This window comes from Oncorhynchus kisutch, linkage group LG6, assembly GCF_002021735.2.
Source record: "Oncorhynchus kisutch isolate 150728-3 linkage group LG6, Okis_V2, whole genome shotgun sequence".
NCBI classification, from domain to species: Eukaryota; Metazoa; Chordata; class Actinopteri; order Salmoniformes; family Salmonidae; genus Oncorhynchus; species Oncorhynchus kisutch.
In genome coordinates, this window is record NC_034179.2 from 78,418,162 (window position 1) to 78,439,672 (window position 21,511).

At 41.8% G+C, this 21,511-nt stretch overlaps 1 protein-coding gene and 1 long non-coding RNA gene across 2 annotated transcripts; both read right to left on the minus strand.

Moving 5' to 3' along the window:
* Positions 1-4,238: 4,238 nt before the first annotated feature.
* On the minus strand, positions 4,239-7,667 carry LOC116374475 (uncharacterized). The gene is made up of 3 exons (XR_004210436.1): positions 6,821-7,667; positions 6,677-6,720; positions 4,239-5,174 (listed from the first exon to the last, which is right to left on the minus strand). It is a non-coding gene; the product is annotated as an uncharacterized LOC116374475 (long non-coding RNA).
* Positions 7,668-10,114: 2,447 nt separating this feature from the next.
* On the minus strand, positions 10,115-19,238 carry LOC109893535 (cytoglobin-1). Its single transcript, XM_020486780.2, has 3 exons — positions 18,853-19,238; positions 11,161-11,392; positions 10,115-11,073 (listed from the first exon to the last, which is right to left on the minus strand). The coding sequence occupies exons 1-3, from the start codon at positions 18,993-18,995 to the stop codon at positions 10,915-10,917; spliced, it is 534 nt and encodes a 177-aa protein (XP_020342369.2). The 5' UTR covers positions 18,996-19,238; the 3' UTR covers positions 10,115-10,914.
* Positions 19,239-21,511: the final 2,273 nt, after the last annotated feature.

The following is a 21,511-nucleotide window of genomic DNA, read 5'->3' on the forward strand; positions in this document are numbered from 1 at the left end:
CTATTTTGCTTTGTCATTATGGGGTATTGTGTGTAGATTGATGAGGAAAAAAAATATTTTAATCTATTTTAGAATAAGGCTGCAACGTAACAAATTGTGGAAAAAGTCAAAGGGTCTGAATACTTTCCGAATCCACTGTATATGGTATCATCAGATCATGATATTATGGTCTTTCACACCAAGGTTCGGTGATTACGGAGGCTGGAGGTGTTGGAATGATGTTTCAACAAAAACATTTCATTCACAGTGGATGTTAAAAAAACAGACTGTTGACTTACTGTGTGAGGTGAAGAAAAAATTACTGAGAATCTAATTTTATTTGTGGGTCGAAGTGGTGAGTTAAGACAATCAGAAATCAGACATTGCCAAATGGGCACTTTCCTACATGAACTTGTTTCTCACAAGTGTAGGAGGTTGTGAACTTTGCAAACAACGTTTCCATTCTGAGAATGAGAACTGTAAATTACTGTAATTAATACATGCACTAACATAAATTTCTATAACAAAATGACTGGAGATTAACGGTCATTTTTTTGGCCTACTGGGGACATATAGTTTAAGTCGGGAAGTTTACATACACTTAGGTTGGACTCATTAAAACTTGTTTTTCAACCACTCCACAAATTTCTGGTTCACAAACTATAGTTTTGGCAAGTCGGTTAGGACATCTACTTTGTGCATGACACAAGTAATTTTTCCAACAATGGTTTACAGTTTATTTCACTTATAATTCACTGTATCACAATTCCAGTGGGTCAGAAGTTTACTTACACTAAGTTGACTGTGCCTTTAAACAGCTTGGAAAATTCCAGAAAATTATGTCATGGCTTTAGAAGCTTCTGATAGGCTAATTGACATAATTTGAATCAATTGGAGGTGTACCTGTGGATTTATGTCAATGCCTACCTTCAAACTCAGTGCCTCTGTGCTTGACATCATAGGAAAATCAAAAGAAATCAGCCAAGACCTCTGGATTTTTGTTTGTTTGACCTCCACAAGTCTGGTTCACCCTTGGGAGCAATTTCCAAATGCCTGAAGGTACCACGTTCATCTGTACAAACAATAGTACGCCAGTATAACACCAAGGGACCATGCAGCCTTCATACCACTCAGGAAGGAGACACGTTCTGTCTCCTAGAGATGGACGTACTTTGGTGCGAAAAGTGCAAATCAATCCCAGAACAACAGCAAAGGACCTTGTGAAGATGCTGGGGGAAACCGGTACAAAAGTATCTATATGCACAGTAAAACGAGTCCTATGTCGACATCACCTGAAAGGCCTCTCAGCAAGGATAAAGCTACTGCTCCAAAACCGCCATAAAAAAGCCAGACTGGTTTGCAACTGCACATGGGGACAAAGATCGTACTTTTTGGAAAAATGTCCTCTGGTCTGATGAAACAAAAATAGAACTGTTTGGCCATAATGACCATCATTATGTTAGGAGGAAAAAGGGGAAGGATTGCAAGCCGAAGAACACCATCCCAACCGTAAAGCAGCATCATGTTGTGGGGGTGCTTTGCTGCAGGAGGGACTCGTGCACTTCACAAAATAGATGTTATCATGAGGAAGTAAAATGATGTGGATATATTGAAGCAACATCTCAAGACATCAGTCAGGAATTTAAAGCATAACATATTTCAGATGCTTGTCACTGACAGACGCAACTCAATCAGCTAGGCATATTGCAGTTCATGTTGTCAAAATCCGTGATTCCCAAATAAGCATAGGCTTACACACTTGTGATTTGAAACTATCCATAGCATTTTTTTAAACAAGCTAATGATCCTGTGTTGCTAAGTCATGCTCTCTGGTGAAGTATTTTGAATATTTTTATTTAGACCGTAGTAATTATTTACTGAGTAAAAATATAAACCCAACACGCAGAGCATCCCAAATATGCTCAATAGGTGACATGTCTGGTGAGTATGCAGGCCATAGAAGAACTGGGAAATTTTCAGTTTCCAGGAATTGTGTTCAAATCCTTGCGACATGGGGCCATGCATTATCATGCTGAAACATGAGGTGATGGCGGCAGATGAATGGCATGACAATGGGCCTCAGGATCTCATCACTGTACAGTATCTCTGTGCATTCAAATGCCATCAATAAAATGCAATCGTATTTGTCGTTTGTAGCTTATGCTTGCCCATACCATAACCCCACCACCGGGGCACTCTGTTCACCAAGTTGATATCGGAAAACCACTTGCCAACACGACACCATACACGTGGTCTGCAGTTGTGAGGCCAGTTGGACGTACAGCCAAATTCTCTAAAACGACATTGGAGGCAGCTTATGGTAGAGAAATTATCATTCAATTCTCTGGCAAGGGCTCTTGTGGACATTCCTGCAGTTAGTATGCCAATTGCACGTTCCTGGAAAACTTGAGACATTTGTGGCATTCTGTTGTGTGTCAAAACTGCACATTTTAGAGTGTCCTTTTATTGTCCCCAGCACAAGGTGCACCTGTGTAATGATCATGCTGTTTAATCAGCTTCCAGATATGCCACACCTGTCAGATGGATGGATTATCTTGGCCAAGGAGAAATGCTCACTAACAGAGATGTAAACAAATGTGTGCACAACATTTGAGAGAAATAAGCCTTTTGTGAATATGGAGCATTTTTGGGATCTTTTGTTTCAGCTCATGAGACATTGGACCAAAACATTTGTTGTATTTATATTTTTGTACAGTGTAGTAGGCCTCGCCTATAGAAAGCGTATGGGATCCTCCTCTTTTTAATATAGGCCATCAAAACTATTTTTTCAAAGCATAGCCTGTATAAATGTTGTTCAACATGGGCTTATATGAACACAATATATTCCACTCAAACTCTGAATGGCAGGGCTCTCATGAAGTGTTTGATTTGATTTTCAATTGCATTTGCATTGATGCCAGAGTGATTAGCAGGACAACAGAGCGCTGAGTACCAGGCCATTAACGACTGGCCGGTAGCAAGTTTGGTAGGCTGCTAATGACCATCAGCAAGCAGTTTTGGAGAAGCCTATATACCTCAACAGTCACGTGGAATTTGACTGTGGTCATGATTCGTGACTGCTGGTGTGGCGGTTGGTTCAACGTAATTTCATTGAAGTAACATGGAAACAATGTTGATTCAACTAGAGTGTGTCTAGTGGGGTAGTAACAGCCTACTAACAGCCCCCCCCCCCCCCCGGCCACCACTTCCCCAGCACTCAAAGGCACTTTCAGATGTCTCCACTCCAGGCCTCACTCGGAGGAGGCTTGTAAAAGATGGAGGGACCTCTAACCACTACTTCACATTTTTGGGGTTGTTCATGGTTGTTGTAACAGTGACTGTTCCATTTATCTCTAGTGGGTATTGCCATCCCTTTGTAGTTTTGACAGAGGTGGGGAGATCAGAGGTAATGAAAGTCTTCTATACCTTATTCTATACCTTATTCTATACCTTATTCTATACCTTATTCTATACCTTATTTTCAATTACTTGCCTAGTTAAATAAAGGTCAAATAAAAAAATACCCTCTCCCAAAGTCTGCATTTGCAAACTATTTATTCAGGAACATCTTGCCATTGTCATGAAACTGGTGTTATTATCTTTGCTAATATTGTGTTGCCTGTAACACCATAGGTGTTTTCGTTTGGCTTCTTCTTGTCTTGTTTTTTTTTTACCCATTTTTCTCTCCAATTTTGTGGTATCTAATTGGTAGTTAGTCTTTTCCCATCGCTGCAGCTCCCGTATGGACTCGGGAGAGGCGAAGGTCGAGAGCCGTGCGTCTTCCTAAACATGACTCGTTTGGCTTCTTTATGGACCTTTTTCAATGTCCTTCAATCAATTTGTGGGGTCATTTGCCAGTCTAATAATTTGATAGTAACCATGTTGTTGACGGCTGGTGAGATTGGAAGTAAATGTTGACGGCTGGTGAGATTGGAAGTAAATTACACAAGGCTGTTGTGTCAGCAGCAAAGCTATATTTACCTGCTCACGTTTGTGGATTAATACTGTGGAGTGGAATGATCACTGACGTCTTCCTGAGGTATTGGTATTCTTCTTGTTTGGAGTGGTTAAAAAAACAAGCATGAACAGATTTAATATCTCAGACTGTGTATGTTACATGTTGAAGGGTCTCTTATAAGTGGTAATACAGTAATGGTCATCATGCAGTACATACAATGCAACATTTGGGAGTAGGTATCCTACAACAAGGGAAAATTAAAACCAAGGCCATAAAAATATGTACAAACTAAATACATTTTTCCAATCTCTTTATTTGATCAGGTGGGGAGAGCAAAGAACAGACATAATTTTTGCTTTAGAGAGAAGTAGCAGGTTGTAAGATGTCATGTCAAAGGAAAGTCGATTCTGTAACAAACCGTCCTACCAGTAACCACCATCATCACCAAGCTCTGACTCAAGGCAGACGTTTACTAAGGTGACACCTAGCTGCTTTTAAAAATGTCAAGGAAAGTTGGAGCTGTGTTTTGAACATAGGCAGACACCTCTTTCTGACTGTTGCTCCTTCAACGGGACCAACGGGATGCTAAAGGTGTAGGGGAAGAGGTGATTCATTGCATGCTTTCTTTCATCACATAGCAATGCATTGTGACTGGAGAGGGTTGACAGAGAGGTACAAAACAGATGCCTCTCTCCATTGCTCTTTAGATTGAGTAGCCATGGCACACACATCTTCACTACAAGACATTTATGTTCTCTGACATTTGGTCAAATATTTATGGGTTCAAGCGATTCATTTGAAATATATTGCTTATCCAAAGCTCCTTGTTTCAGTCAAAACAAGATTTAGGTCACTTTAGGAATGTGAAAGATTACCAAGAACATCCTACCATTTAAAGTGCATAATTTTAAAGTTCTGCCTCTTCTTTAAAAGCCATTATAATTTACTCAATGGACACATCCTTCCTGGGACTCCTCTAACATTAGATGGATCTGCAGGACAGATGGGGGATTGAAGATGTGATAAAAAAAAAAAAAAGATTCTTGTTGTGCTGGCCTACCCTGGCCTGTTATTAATTCCAGATGCTTTTCACAAGGCAATGCACAGTCTCTGAACACTGGAGAGACAATGGCGCCAGCTGCATCAATTCCAGATGACTGAGATGGAGCTGCTGCTGTTGTCTGTAACATATCCATTTTGTAGTTTAGGTTATAGGATGTTTGCCTGTCAAACTAGACTGGAAAAATACCCAAAGCACAGGAGTTAACATGTTAGCAAGGAGCTTCAATCAGCAGTGGTATATTCAGAGGTGGAAAACTACTCAATTATCATACTTGAGTAAAAGTAAAGATACCTTCATAGAAATTGACAAAAGTAAAAGTGAGACACTCAGTAAAATACTACTTGAGAGTAAAAGTCTAAAAGTATCTGGGTTTAAATGTACTTAAGTACAGTGATACTTAAGTATAAAGTATACTTGTCATACTTGAGTAAAAGTAAAAATACATCAAATTCCTTACATTAAGCAAACCAGATGACACAATTTCCTTATTATTAGTATTATTTCTTGACAGCCAGATGCACACTCCGCCACTCAGACATAATTTACAAATTAAGCATTTGTGTTTAGTGAGTCTGCCAGATCAGAGGCAGTAGGGATGACCAGGTACGTTCTCTTGATAAGTCTGTGAATTGGACCATTTTCTTGTACCGCTAAGCATTCAAATTGTAACGAGTAATTTTGGGTGTCAAGGAAAATGTATGGAGCAAAAAGTATATATATTTTTTTAGGAATGTAGTGAAGTAAAAGTAAATGTTGTCAAAAATATAAATAGTAAAGTAAGGTACAGATACCCCAAAAAATGACTTAAGTAGTACTTTAAAGTATTTTTACTTACTCTAAATACTTTACACCACTGGGTAAATTAGCCCTCATGAAAAAGTACTACTGAAATATTACACAAAACCTATTTGTGCAGTAGTGACTATGTAGAGACTTGTAAGGATTGTGTAGATTATGCACGACTCAAGATACACAAGTAGAGTTTTGTAGTGTTCAGCATGAAAACAGTTATTACAGTAGTAATCAGGTAGAGCTTTTTACTACATGATGCAGGTTGTAAATATGTAGTCAAAATGCTACGAATCCAATGAACCATTGTATTTATGTAAATTTTTTGGATCAAGACTGCCCAAATGTGCCTAAATTGTTTTTTAATAAATAATAAAACTGTGCACTCTCCTCAAACAATAGTGTGGCACTATTTCACTGTAATAGCTACTGTAAATTGGACAGTGCAGTTAGATTAACAAGAATTTAAGATTTCTGACAATATCAGATATGTCTATGTCCTGGGAAATGTTCTTGTTACTTACAACCTCATGCTAATCGCATTAGCCTATGTTAGCTCAACTGTCCTGTGGACACCGATCCCGAAGAAGTTTAAGTAGCAGATACCCAAAAGCTCAGTAGTCATCAAGGAAGAATTATATATTGACTTGAATAGGAAATATGTAGTGTTCACCAGTAGTGAAACGTCTCAATGGATCACTCATTACTACTTAAATTACTACATAAATCACCACTGGTTTACTACACATCTCAATAGCAATCAAGTAGTAAAACCAGTAGGTTTTGTGTAGATCTCAGGTAGTAGTAATGAGTAGTAATTCAGTAGTACTTTTCCATTTCTGGTGTTTAAGTTTGAGACATAGAATGCAGCCATTGAGAGAACTCACCAGATGTGTAGCCATCAAGGTGAAGACCTGTCTTCAGTTCGTGTCTGGAAGAAAAGAGAGAAAAGAGGGTGCATAAAAGCATACATGCGGGGGACATTAATCATTTAGGGAGATATCATGCTATGAATAAATGAATAAACTCACGTCTCTTCATTTGAAAAGACCCGCCTCAGATCTGAGAGCTTCTACGCACAGGTAGGGTGAAAGTTCACACTAAAACAATAAAGCCTATTTCATTCATCCTGAGTCTTTTGTGTGTGTACCTTTATTGACCCATATTTATGAGGCCCTGCACGACTCCATTGAACTGGTAGGCTTGGGGAGGTAATGCATTTATAATAACCTTCCACAGAGCTGATGGATTGTTGTTCTGCCACTAAATCATTTAGTGGGAGCAGCATAGTGGTGAGTACTTGAAAGCTAAATGTGGAACGGGCATACATCTTCTCACTTCATGCATCTCTACTTCTGCCACATGTTCCATTTTCCCTCCCTCTCTCTTCCCCTCCTCCTCTTGCATTCCTTTCCACCACATCTTGAAATATCAGACAGCATTCACTTCTGTAGGCTACTTGTTATTTTACTTTTATGTACCATGTAGACTGTAGACTAGAGCTACATCTGCTGTGAGGGTTGTTATTTCTTAGGGTCGACTCCATTGCTCTTCATGTAGGGCACCTCATTGGCATCATCAACATTGTGCCTGAAATGGGAGATGATGTTAGCACATATTGAACCTTCATTATAATTCTTGACTTGCCAATAAGACTGATAAAATGTGTTAATATATAGTCACTCTGTCTGAGACATTCAAATTAGTATAATACTGTATGTTTTGTTTGGTATGGTTACATAATACAGCAGGTTACTGAAGGCCAAAAAATGAAAGGAAGGCTGTATAATGCGAACGTCTAGCAACTCAAAGGTTGCGTGTTTGAATCTCATCATGGACAATTTTAGCATTTTAGCTCATTTGCAACTACTTACTACTTTTTAGCTACTTTGCAACTACTTAGCATATTAGCTAACCTCAACCATAATCCTTTAACCCAACTCCTAACCCTAAGATTAACCCTAACCTTAACCCTAACAGTAACCATAACCTGATCCCTAACCTTAACCCCTAACCTTAACCCCTAGCCTAGCTAACATTAGGTTAGCCACCTAGCTAACATTAGGTTAGCCACCTAGCTAACATTAGCCACAACAAATTGGAATTCGTAACAAATCCAGTGTTGTTGAAGTTAGCATATATTGCAGCTTCATTACAATCCTTGACTTGTCAGTAAGACTGATAAAACCATGAATCCTAATTTGATATAATCAGATAATGAATATGTGTCCATGCTTTTGAGCTTGATATGTTGCTGCAGCCACATGACATTATTTGCCATTGCCGTGTGAATGGTCATGCAGAGCCAAGGGGGCTGAGAGTCAACTAGCAGCTCAGATGCATTTTTCTTTATTCATCCTTACATTAGATGCAATTTTGTTAATATATAGTCACTGTCCGGGACACTCAAATTAGTATGATATGTTGCGTTTTGTGTGGTTACATAAGACAGAAGATTATTTAAGGAGGGAGGTATAACATGAACGTCTACCAACCCAAAGGTTGCGTGTTTGAATTTCATCATGGACAACTTTAGCATTTTAGGTAATTAACAACTTTGCAACTACTTAGCACCACAAATTAATACATACCATACCAAACGTGCATATCATTCTAATGTGAGTGTCAAAGATTTTTGTTTACTATGTTACGCCTACCCCTGAGTCCAGGTTGCAGCTGACCTGGAAACGTTCCACTTGATGTTAGATCAAGATTGTGTATTATTTGAGGAAGACAAGCTATGACTTTCAGGATAGTTTCAGTGATATAGCATAATTTATCTAGCATTTAGATGATTGCCCCTTAGAGTAATCACATTTTGATCAATGTTTGATTCCATGTTTGTTTGGTAATTAGATATCTGTTCAAGTAATTAACATTCAGTGCTATTGAGACATTTGCTGTAATGTTCTATGAAGGGCATGAGAACACTTACAAACAGTATACAAATCCCATGAGAGAATTCCATGGCAGTATCAAAATACACTACTGTTAACAGTTCTGATGCACTGTGTGACATAACACCGTGACATAAGAGGTAAGTACAAAGCAACCAAAAACTATAAAAAATAAAATATCAAACCAACCAAGATACATTTCACTAAATCTGTCAACCTTACCTGTACATGTGACCAGATACATGTGGCTCTGTGTATTATCAACTAGGTTTTCCCTCAAGAAGTGAACGTGACCAGAGCAAGAGGCAGAGGATGAGAAAGAGTAAAAACAAGAGTACTTACGGTTCGACTCGGTTTGAGAACTTTCTGTATAGGATGACAGCAATAGTGGTGAGGACCATCGTAGTGGTGCACATGGTCCTATCACATGTATCCCGTTTTGGGACTGCAGCTGGGTTAGAACACTGGGACTATTCCTCCCATTGAGGGAGAGTAGAATGATTCCTGTGGCTCTCAAGCTAGTGGCAAGATTAGCCTGTTGGATTAGCTCAGATCAGGGGAAGGCCCTGTTGCAGGGGCAGGAGGTGAACAGAAAGTAGTGTTTGTGGTCTGATCTGAGCTCAACCTTTTAATCCTCCATCGCCACTAGTGTAGCTTTACAGGGGCACTATGTGCTGTGGCCATTCATGTGGTGTGGGTTGAATTAGCGCTGCAGGGCTGTCATGGACCCTGATTTTGCTGTAGTAGCATACTCTCATGCTTAAAGTCCTAATGAGTGTTTTGTCTTTATTGTGTAATGTCTCAGGGCTTTGACAGAGTAGAGTGTGTAGCTTATATTAAACAAAGAATGCATACACTTGTAGGCTACTAGAATTATTGAGTTTACTTGAACTTGATCTTGTGTAAAATAATTTATGTAATGAAAACCTAGATTAAGCTTCCATTTTGGGGACAAAGCATAGCTGTCTTCATGTTTGTGTGTGTTCATGTTCATGTCATTGTTTTCAGTATCAGATTCGGCATATATGTAAATAACATCACTAGTAGTTCCATTGCACCTTCATAGAAGTCATGGAGTAATCCATACTCATTATACTAATGTATTGTTACTGCATCTTCTATTGTGTAATGATATCTATATACAGTAGGTTGGTATGGGGGAGCACATACGGTACACAAGTCTTTATTGATGCTGGCGTGAAAGGCCACATGTGCACTTGTGTTCCCACAACAATCAATGATGTGCAGGGAGAGGTGGTTGGATTCAGAACCGAGCAACACTCTCTCTATAAATACCTTTAGGCCTCCTGCTAATCCACCTATCGTTAGGACTGCTGACTCACAGGGAGTAGGCCACAGCAGGAGGAAAGAGAGTGCTAATACCTCACAGTGAAAAACAAGGGATTAAAAATAACATGCTTGTCATGATTTCCATTATAGATATCATTGTTTTGGTTTATTATGTTATTATGCAGATATAGGGATTGATAATAAAAAATTAAAAAATTACATTTCTTAAATGTGGACACCACACCTCACAAGTTATTTCTCATTTTGTTAGACAGTGAAGTGGATCTGATTCTGAAGGGTGACGGATTCTGAAATACAATATACTGCGCAGGAAACACCAACAAAGCATCACATGAAATGAACAAAGATCTTGATGTCAGTATCAGAAATAAAGAAAGGCACAAAGCAGGTTAACAACTGAGTGATTAGCAGAAGACATTCTCTCCCCTGTATATCTGTTTTTGGTGTAAAGATAAAAATGTGTATGAGAGTGTACGTTTAGACTGTCTCTATGGCATAATACAGTTCTTATGTCTGCCAATCCTCAATTTTCAACATAATCTCATGGCAATGTAGCTGAAGAGACATCCAAGATTCTATCAGTCTGTGTAGGGCTTATTCTCTACCTCAAACATAAATGCATACACACATATGTCCATTCACACACATTCCAACCAAAGTCAGCACAAACCACCACCCCATCATTCATAATAGAGTCCATCAGAAGAACACACCCCACAGTGGGGGCATGGGAAAGATACAGGGAGGGAGCCATGATGATACATAGGAAGATTCTATGAGCTCTGGAAAGATACATTTCTTCCCTTGAATGGTCAGAAGTAGATCGTCCTCCTCCTAAGCCAAGGCCCAGTAGGAGTCAGTCTCCGGGAGTCCACAGTAGTCGCTGACTGCAACTTTGACCCAGACAGACAGATGGTTCACATAGCAGAGCTGGAGGCCCAGCCCACCTCCTCATACACGCCTTTCACGTGCCAGTAGATGGCATCCAGCAGTTTGGTCCACGCCACTGCCACCTCTGGAGTGATGTAATCAGGGAAGTCTTTAACCAGCACCTTCAGAATCACCCCACACAGGATCTGAGAAAGAGAGAGAGGGAATACATTTGCTTTGGTGTGCCTGTGGATAATGGTTATGTGAAAACATGTTGCCTGGTTCTTCCTCACCTTGAAGTAGACAGGCTCCACCTTGTGTCTGAGTGCATGGGCCTTGCCCACCAGCTTCAGAACAGATACCATCTTGTCCTCGTCATGGAGGTTCTCCACCAGGGTGTTGATGGCGTTCATCACCCTGCGGGAGTGCTTCCTGAGCTGGGCACTCCTCTCCAGTTCCTCAGGGTCCTCCACCTGTTGGAACTGTTTAAAGTACTGCTTGGAGGAGGGGAATTTCACAAAGAGCCTGTAGAAGAAAGGAGGTGCATTACTTGGTCCAGTGAGATATTATAAGTAAACATAGTTGGAGCGTGTTAACACAGCTGCAGAGCATGTTTTCCCTTTTAATGTTTAACCACTGTCCAGGTTCTGTACAGGTTATGCTTCATTTACTCAACCATGGCCTGAGCACAAGCATGTGCTATACAAATACATGATAACAGTGTTTGTAAAAACACACATTTCTTCTAGCTGATAAGGCAGAAGAAATGTTTGTCAGTTAACAAAAAACCTAAGTTAGAGGGCCTTCCTCTGACTCCGCCTGGTGTAGAGGTCCTGGATTGCAGGCAGCTTAGCCCCAGTGATGTAGTGGGCCGTACGCACTACCCTATATAGTGCATCGTGGTCAGAGGCCGAACAATTGCCGTACCAGGCAATTGATGTTGCAGCTGTAGAACCTTTTGAGGATCTCAGGACCCATGCCAAATCTTTTTAGTTTCCTGAGGGGGAATAGGCTTTGCCGTGCCCTCCTCACGACTGTCTTGGTGTGTTTGGACCATTCTAGTTTGTTGTTGATGTGGACACCAAGGAACTTGATGCTCTCAACCTGCTCCACTACTACAGCCCCGTCGATGAGAATGGGGGCGTGCTCGGTCCTCCTTTTCCTGTAGTCCACAATCATCTCCTTAGTCTTAGTTACATTGAGGGATAGGTTGTTATTCTGGCACCACCCGGCCAGGTCTCTGACCTCCTCCCTATAGGCTGTCTCGTCATTGTCGGTGATCAGGCCTACCACTGTGTCGTCTGCAAACTTAATGATGGTGTTGGAGTCGTGCCTGGCCATGCAGTTGTGGGTGAACAGGGAGTAGAGGAGGGGACTGAGCACGCACCCCTGTGGAGCTCCAGTGTTGCGGATCAGCGTGGCCAATGTGTTGCTACCTACCCTCACCACCTGGGGGCGGCCCTTCAGGAAGTCCAGGATTCAGTTGCAGACGGAGATGTTTAGTCCCAGGATCCTTAGCTTAGTGATGAGCTTTGAGGGTACTATGGTGTTGAACGCTGAGCTGTAGTCAATGAATAGCATTCTCACATAAGTGTTCTTTTGTCCAGGTGGGAAAGGGCAGTGTGGAGTGCAATAGAGATTGCATCATCTGTGGATCTGTTTAGGCGGTATGCAAATTGGAGTGGGTCTAGGGTTTCTGGGATAATGATGTTGATGTGAGCCATTACCAACCTTTCAAAGTACTCCATGGCTACGGACGTGAGAGCTACGGGTCTGTAGTCATTTAGGCAGGTTACCTTTGTGTTCTTGGGCACAGGGACTATGGTGGTCTGCTTGAAACATGTTGTTATTACAGACTCAATCAGGGACATGTTGAAAATGTCAGTGAAGACACCTGCCAGTTGGTCAGCACATGCCCGGAGCACACGTCCTGGTAATCCGTCTGGCCCCGTAGCCTTGTGTATGTTGACCTGTTTAAAGGTCTTACTCACATCGGCTACGGAGAGCGTGATCACACAATCGTCCGGTACAGCTGCATGCCTCAGTGTTGCTTGCCTCGAAGCGAGCATATAAGTGATTTAGCTCAACTTGTAGGCTCGTGTCACTGTGCAGCTCACGGCTGTGCTTCGTTTTGTAGTCTGTAATAGTTTGCAAGCCCTGCCACATAAGACGAGCATCGGAGCCGGTGTAGAATGATTCAATCTTAGCCCTGTTGTCACGACTCCTACCGAAGGTGGCTCCCCTTCCTGTTCGGGTGGCGCTCGGCGGTCGTCGTCACCGGCCTACTAGCTGCCACTGTTCCCTTTTCCCCCTTTCTGTTTATTGGTTTCACCTGTGTTCATTTTAGGCTGATTGGTCTGGCTTTATTTACCAGCAGGCGGGCTTGTTGTGCGGGATTGTTTGGTGTACACGTCTGTGTGTCTCGGTTTGCCCATGTTCTTGGGTTTTGCTGGACTGTTTAAGTCCCCCGTGTTTGGGGCATTTGTTTTTTGTGTCCGCCCTGTGTTCCGTGGGGTTGGTGTATGTTCACCGGTTTTTGTGCATTAAACGATATAGCACTATCCTGAACTCTCTGCTTCCTGTGCCTGACTTCTCACCCTCTACACCCCGGGCGTTACACCTGTATTGACGCTTTTCCTGTGTGATGGCTCGTCGCAGGGCATAGCAGGATTTCTTGTAAGCTTCCGGGTTAGAGTCCCGCACCTTGAAAGCGGCAGCTCTACCCTTTAGCTCAGTGCGAATGTTGCCTGTTATCCATGGCTTTTGGTTGGGGTATGTACGTACAGTCACTGTGGGGACGACATCCTAGATGCACTTATTGATAAAGCCAGTGACTGATGTGGTGTACTCCTCAATGCCATCGGAAGAATCCTGGAACGTGTTCCAGTCTGTGATAGCAAAACAATCCTGTAGTTTAGCATCTGCTTCACCTGACCACTTTTTTATAGACCTAGTCACTGGTGCTTCCTGCTTTAATTTTTGCTTGTAAGCAGGAATCAGGAGGATAGAATTGTGGTCTATGTACATCCTGGCATTTCGGTGGCTACTGCTATGTTCTCCTGAGTCTAGGAGACATGTTGGTCCAGGTGATTTATTTATTTGGAAAAAGATGCACTGGGTACTGGGTACAACCCAGGCGATAACACAGTATACACGGTATACACGGTATAACGATTCCACATTTTTCCAATGTGGGCCCTGATGTCTGGTCTCAGTGGCTGACAGTGACTGTATACAAACTGCACAGCTCTCCCCTAAAACTCACAAAGCTAGTGTTTCATCCTCTCCATGTCTGGCCATAGGATTAGCAGACCAACAGTGAAGTGCGCTAATGAAATTGAGATGGTTAGTTGGTTGCTTGTGTAATTACACACTGAAATAAACGGTCAGAATGGCTGTGTGTACTCAGGCAGCAGTGACTTCATCTGCTGCTTCCCTCTCACTGTGTTACTGTCGGGGTTGGAGACAATTAGCTCAACATCACAGGGATATACCATATGGTTGGTTTGGCCGGATGCACCTACACCCACACTCATGTTCAACATTGTTGTGCTACAGTATTTGTGTATTCCTGTCAGCGCTCGTAAACACCCAAACAAGGTATTAGGATAAGACATACTACCATATAAAAACAGAATAACTCCAATGATGAAATAGGTTATCTTTGTGGAATAAACGAACACTGGAGAACACATTGTGAAAGAGAATAGTATTGAGCAATAAACTACAGCCTACAGTGACCAGGACAGATACAATACAGCTGTCTGTGTGTATCTGTTCCAGATGTCCCATACCTCTATCCTTTTGAAACCCATAACAGAAAATGGAAGCTTTATGGGGAAGCCATTGTGTTTTGATGAAAGCACATGGCTTCCACTACCTACACCTGTGAAATCAAGTATTGGGAGAAAGCAGACAAGGAAGACAGAGGAGGGGGTGTCTCATTTTCTTCTGCTTAAAATGGAGGGTCTATGCAATGACTTTCAATTGTAAAGACAGATCCTCTGTTTCACTCATAAATAGTGAAGACAGTGGTGTTTAATCTCTCCCTTGATCTATGGTGGCTGCATATAAATAGCCTCATTTATGTTTTATAATCATCAGCCTGTTAATCCTACTCTGGGAAAGGGCTCATTTCTGAGATAGTTGCACAGCTGTTCTAAATGTGACATACTTGCCATGAGTGGAAATTGTATAGGTATTTGATAAATGCAAATGCAACTACATATGGATACCCTGGAATGTGTTACAATGAGATGCATCCCTGACACTTACAGAGAGTTATGGGTATTTCACATGGGATATTTTAGTTATTTAGATAGATAAATTAACCAAGCATAGCTTTTAGTATTAAACTGACAGAGAGAGAGAGAGAACAGTTGAGCTTTGAGGTTTAACATTATACTTGAACATGCCTTCAAATCTCCAAAGATGCCAAAGATTCAAAGACCCCTTGACAGCTAAAGTTTGCTCCTTGTAAGTGTTCCATGTCACCATGTAATACTACAGGCATTTGGAATGCCCCAGAGCAATTTGAGGCTTAAGATATTTAAGTACCGGTATTAAAGTATTGCATCAAATGAAAGCATTGCAATTCATGACCAAGATGATGTCCTTTTAACCATTTAACTAACTATTTAGCAGATTTATGGCTTGGGGTGGAAGCTGTTCAGCGTCCTGCTGGTTCCAGAATATGTGCATTGGTACCGCTTGTCGTGCGGTAGCAGAGAGAACAGTCTATGACTTCGGTGGCTGGAGTCTTAGACAATTTTTATGGACTTCCTTTGACACAGCCTAGTATAGAGGTACTTGATGGCTGGGAGCTCAGCACCAGTGATGTACTTGGCTGTCCGCACTACCCTCTGTAGTGACTTGTGGTCGGATGCCAAGTAGTTGCCATACCAAGTGGTGTGCAGCCAGTCAAGATGCTCTCAATAGTGTGACGTCTGCAAACTTAATGATGGTGTTGGAGTCGTGCACGGCCACGCAGTCATGGGTGAACAAGGAGTACAGGAGGGGACTAAGCACGCAACCCTGAGGGTCCCTGTGTTGAGAGTCAACGTGGCGGATGTGTTGTTGCCTGCCCTCACCACCTGGGGATGTCCCGGCAGGAAGTCAAGGATCCAGTTGCAAAGGTAGGTGTTCAGTCCCAGGGTCCTTACCTTAGTGATGAGCTTGGAGGGCACTATGGTATTGAACGCTGAGCTATAGTAACTGAACAGCATTCTAACATAAGTGTTCCTTTTTTCCAAGTGGGAAAGGGCAATAGAGGTTGCGTCATCTGTGGATCTGTTGGGGAGGTATGCGAATTTGAGTCGGTCCAGGGTGTCTGGGATGATGGTGTGGATGTGAGCCATGACCAGCCTTTCAATGCATTTCAGGGCTACAGATGTGAGTGCTAGTCATTTACATAGGTTACCTTGGCATTCTTGTGCACAGGGACTATGGTGGTCTGCTTGAAACATGTAGGTATTACAGACTGTTTCAGGGAGAGGTTAAAAATGTCAGTGAAGACACTTGCCAAATGGTCAGCGCTTGCGCTGACCTAGTTTTCTTATGGTCCTATACAGCTCATTGAGTGAGGTCTTAGTCCCAGCATCAGTTTGTGGTGGTAAATAGAAGTCTACGAAAAATATCAATTGAAAACTCTCTTGGTACGTAGTTATTGACTCGTGAGGGGCAATGCTGTCTCATGGTGCAAACATCACCACTACAAAGACCTTGCTCATCACAAATGGTCACAGAGGTTAGCTACTGCTTGTCTGCTGTAATATATATACAGTAAGTCATGGACGGTAGTATACCCAAAGCTATCTGCCTTTTAATGGTTTGATACAGTATAATGACCTCCTGTCCACTATGTAATGATGAATGGAGGGAGTGTCCCTGATCACTGATCTTCACGGGGCTCAATGAGGGATTAGACAGAGACGTCCCTGTGAGGGTTCAGTGAGTCAGGTCAGAAATCCCTGGTCTGCAGATATGTGAAACATGATCTGCCCTCAGAGAGGGAGCACCTGCAGAGCCCAATATGTCAGATTGGAATAAGCAGCAAGATGGATTGAGCTGCACGCTTTCCCCTCTGATTCTGCCAACTGATAGAATGCCATACAACTCTCCTTCCGTGGCCTCCAATTGCTCTTAAATACAAGTAAAACTAAATGCATGCTCTTCAACCGATCGCTACCTGCACCTACCCGCCTGTCCAACATCACTACTCTGGACGGCTCTGACTTAGAATACGTGGACAACTACAAATACTTAGGTGTCTGGTTAGATTGTAAACTCTCCTTCCAGACCCATATCAAACATCTCCAATCCAAAGTTAAATCTAGAATTGGCTTCCTATTTCGCAACAAAGCATCCTTCACTCATGCTGCCAAACATACCCTTGTAAAACTGACCATCCTACCAATCCTCGATTTTGGCGATGTCATTTACAAAATAGCCTCCAATACCCTACTCAACAAATTGGATGCAGTCTATCACAGTGCAATCCGTTTTATCACCAAAGCCCCATATACTACCCACCATTGCGACCTGTACGCTCTCGTTGGCTGGCCCTCGCTTCATACTCGTCGCCAAACCCACTGGCTCCATGTCATCTACAAGACCCTGCTAGGTAAAGTCCCCCCTTATCTCAGCTCGCTGGTCACCATAGCATCTCCCACCTGTAGCACACGCTCCAGCAGGTATATCTCTCTAGTCACCCCCAAAACCAATTCTTTCTTTGGCCGCCTCTCCTTCCAGTTCTCTGCTGCCAATGACTGGAACGAACTACAAAAATCTCTGAAACTGGAAACACTTATCTCCCTCACTAGCTTTAAGCACCAACTGTCAGAGCAGCTCACAGATTACTGCACCTGTACATAGCCCACCTATAATTTTGCCCAAACAACTACCTCTTTCCCAACTGTATTTAATTTTTATTTATTTATTTATTTTGCTCCTTTGCACCCCCATTATTTTTTATTTCTACTTTGCTCATTCTTCCATTGCTAAACTACCATTCCAGTATTTTACTTGCTATATTGTATTTACTTTGCCATCATGGCCTTTTTTGCCTTTACCTCCCTTCTCACCTCATTTGCTCACATTGTATATAGACTTGTTTATACTGCACTATTGACTGTATGTTTGTTTTTACTCCATGTGTAACTCTGTGTCGTTTTATCTGTCGAACTGCTTTGCTTTATCTTGGCCAGGTCGCAATTGTAAATGAGAACTTGTTCTCAACTTGCCTACCTGGTTAAATAAAGGTAAAATAAATAAAATAAAATAAATAGGAAGGGAGCCAATTTGAGATGCAATAGCTCAGATATGAGTGATGGCGCTCTCTCTAACAGACTGAGAGCATGCAAGTCAAGTCAATCGTCATGTTACAATCTTCACACGTTGTTAAAATTACTTTCAGTTCCCTTCATTTATAGTGGGGATCATGCAAGGGTCATGGAGAGATTGTAATCTAGGTTGCAAGTACATAGTTATTTATTACACTCAACTATTGCAACACAATTTGGTAAAACAACCAGCGAGCAAGATAAGGAGCCATGTGCAATTTCCATGTTGGTAATGTAATAATTAAGGAGAAGCAAACTTTAGCCTGGTTCTAAAATCAGCCTTGGTTGAGGCCCTGAACATCCCTATGATAACAAGATTCTGCTGAGAGTTTTGCTCCCTGTGGTGGCAGAAGCTGTTGCCACTGGTCAGGGGACTGCAATCACCAGCTCTGTGTGTGTGTGTGTGTGTGTGTGTGTGTGTGTGTGTGTGTGTGTGTGTTTGTTATATTGTTCAGCAATGTGTGCTGTGTGTGCTGTGTTGAAACAGTCAGCATTCAGTAAGCTACCGCTCTTCTGTCATCAGCCCTCCATAACTCCCCAAATAGAAATGGGTGCACCTAGGCAAGTTTTTCAGTGTCTCTAGACTGACAATTTCAAGATGTTATAGGCAAGAAACAAGGGAAAGAGAGTATAGGTAAAGTTTACCTGATGAGAATGGCCACCCCGACATCATCACAGTTCTGGTAGACTTTGGCCCAGGTGTCCTTGATCATCTCTCTCTCTGAGTCACAGAGTGGATCTAGGCGCTCCAGGCGATCTGCCGTTATCTCTCCCTGCTGCCTCTCCATCCAGGAGTCCTATAATGCTGCAGGAGTGGTGTGTTGTAGACAGGTGATAAGAGTCCCCAAGAACACAACCCAGTTCCCTTTGTTTACACAGTCTCTCTGTTCAAACAATCCCCTTTTTATTACCCTTCTCTTGCTGAGAGACCCTCTCACAACCTTTTCTGAGTGAGTGAATGAGGAACACACTAAAAAGCGAGAGGAAGAGAGCGCACACAGAGTGAGGAGGAGCCACACACCTCTCCCCCCTCTCTCTCTTTCTCTCCCCTCTCCCTCCCCACCCAAATTGGTACTTGCCTATTTTCTATTTTTGTGTGTTCATCAAATCAAATTTTATTGGTCACATACACAAGTTCAGCAGATGTTATTGTGGGTGTAGTGAAATGCTTCATGTTTGTGTGTGAGTGTGTGTGTGTGTGTGTGTGTGTGTGTGTGTGTGTGTATGGGAAGGGATATTGAGAGGAAAAGCATTCAGATTTTTAGGGCATTGTGAAAATGATCTGCATTAAACAAAATGTTATGTTTGCTCTTATATGAGCACAGATAAAGGGCATTGCTCAATAGATGAAGGTATGCTAGAAATGGAGCAGACTTTTGTTGGTTTAGTTTTCCTCCATATAAAGGAAAGATCATATCAGTAACTAGAATTGTATTTCTGTTGTCCACAGGTACACTCCCTGAAGTATCAAGTTGCACATTTACAAACCTCGACAATTCATGGCTTGTTCACTGTTGTCAGTGTTATTTCCAGACATGTCTTGTTATGAATTAAGTTTGATCACCCTTTTTCTTTTGAGATTGTGCTTTGACATTGGTGTAGAAGTTACCTTATTATATCACAATCTCCTTCTTTCCGTCCTTGTGGTTTGGTAATAATAGATACAGTAACAACAGAGGGGGTTGGGGACCTAATCAACAAGAGACTTGTGGATTGGATCTGTAAGCAGAAAGTAGGTTACATGGGAGTCAAAAAATCACTATTGTATAAGGGTTACAAGCTTGAGCTGGTACATGTTCAACACCTTGCTTTGTGAGGTCCAATACCTGTAAGAGTTCTTCTAAACTTCTCCATCAAGGAAATCTATGTAAAACATGAAAGATGTCCATAGAGAGGATAGTTTTTCATTTGTACTTTCTCATATAAGAGGGATTGATGTTTTGCAAAATATAAACTTAAAGGAATTTGTCATCTCAATAAAGTAGTGTGAACTTGAACACATACCCAAGGATTAAGGGAGGGTTTGCTGGGTGTGGACGTTGTCTTGTCAATTAAAAATATATGGGGAATAGGTTAGTCAAACAGTGAGCAGTGCAAGCTGAAGCATGTGCCACTGTGACTCTGTAATTGATATTGTGAATTTGGTATACTGGACTGCTTTCCACATGATGTTAATGATCTTCAGTATGCGTTAGCTTACACTCACAAGACACGGCTTGCAAAGTGTTTCACAAAAAAATATCTTTGCTACAGCACCTATCTTTCTCCTTATGTCCTGGCATATTAGTGTGTAGCCCAAACTGTTTGTATGCTACAGACAGAAGTTGGCAGATCGCCCAAAATGCTTGAGAGCACCATCGTCTTCATGAGAGTCTCATCTTCTCATAGAGGGGTTATAATTATTTTCTAGGCCAAACCGTTTGGACTCTACAGACGATTTTGTGAGAATAGTCTGACAAACACCGCTCTAGCTTGGTCACCTTTCACTGCAGATGCGGAAGTGCGACATAGGCAAATGCGGCGGATTGAGACACATCCAATGAAAAATAAACAGATCTCTAGCTGACATCAACCTTAGGAGGTGACAGATTTTGATGGGCATTTTTTTATTGTGTTACTTAGATTGATTTACGGGTCTGATTACAACTTGACAGTTGTTGACCTCTTGAGGTTATTTTGAGCAATTGCAAGAAGAAACCAAATGAATAGGAACCACACACACACACACACACACTCACACACACACACACACACACACACAGACATCACAGGTGCTAAAATGTTTCCATGCTTCTTTTATACATAGCCTAAAGGAAAACATGAATGTATTGTTTTTGGGTATCCTTTGTAGGATAGATAGATCAGAGAAGTCCTGTCAACACAGCAGTAGTGCATCACATCAGCACTCTCCGCATGATGATTGTTGCAAGAAGCAAATCAGATGTTCAACTAAACTCTTGACTTCAAGCCCAAAGTTCGGCAGATGGCGATATTGAATCATTTCATTTTACCGTCCAAATGCATTGTATGCAGCTGGCAATAAATTCGTATCCGTAGTGGACCTTTTTGTACCTGAAACATTCTCTATGAAGGCTGCATAGGCTTCACCTTCCTCATTAGCTTTATTTAATGGAGAGAAGGTGGAAAGAATTGGGAAAATATGCGTACTTTTCTTATAAAAAAAACTTTTTCCACCGCCCTGTTAGAGTGGCTAAATGTTAATCCCGGATGTTGTGTATCGCGTTCAGCCAATCAGGTTGCAGCAGTCTGTTTTTTCACCCCTAACCTAATAGAGCCCCACAGT

Bases quoted from the DNA above. Each gene is read 5' to 3' on its own strand.
- LOC109893535 (XM_020486780.2), bottom strand. From the start codon at position 18,995: ATGGAGAGGCAGCAGGGAGAGATAACGGCAGATCGCCTGGAGCGCCTA. The intron at 11,393-18,852 runs GTAAACTTTACC...TTTCTTCTACAG, and splicing joins GGGGTGGCCATTCTCATCAG to GCTCTTTGTGAAATTCCCCT. The intron at 11,074-11,160 runs GTGAGGAAGAAC...TCTCTTTCTCAG, and splicing joins TGGAGCCTGTCTACTTCAAG to ATCCTGTGTGGGGTGATTCT.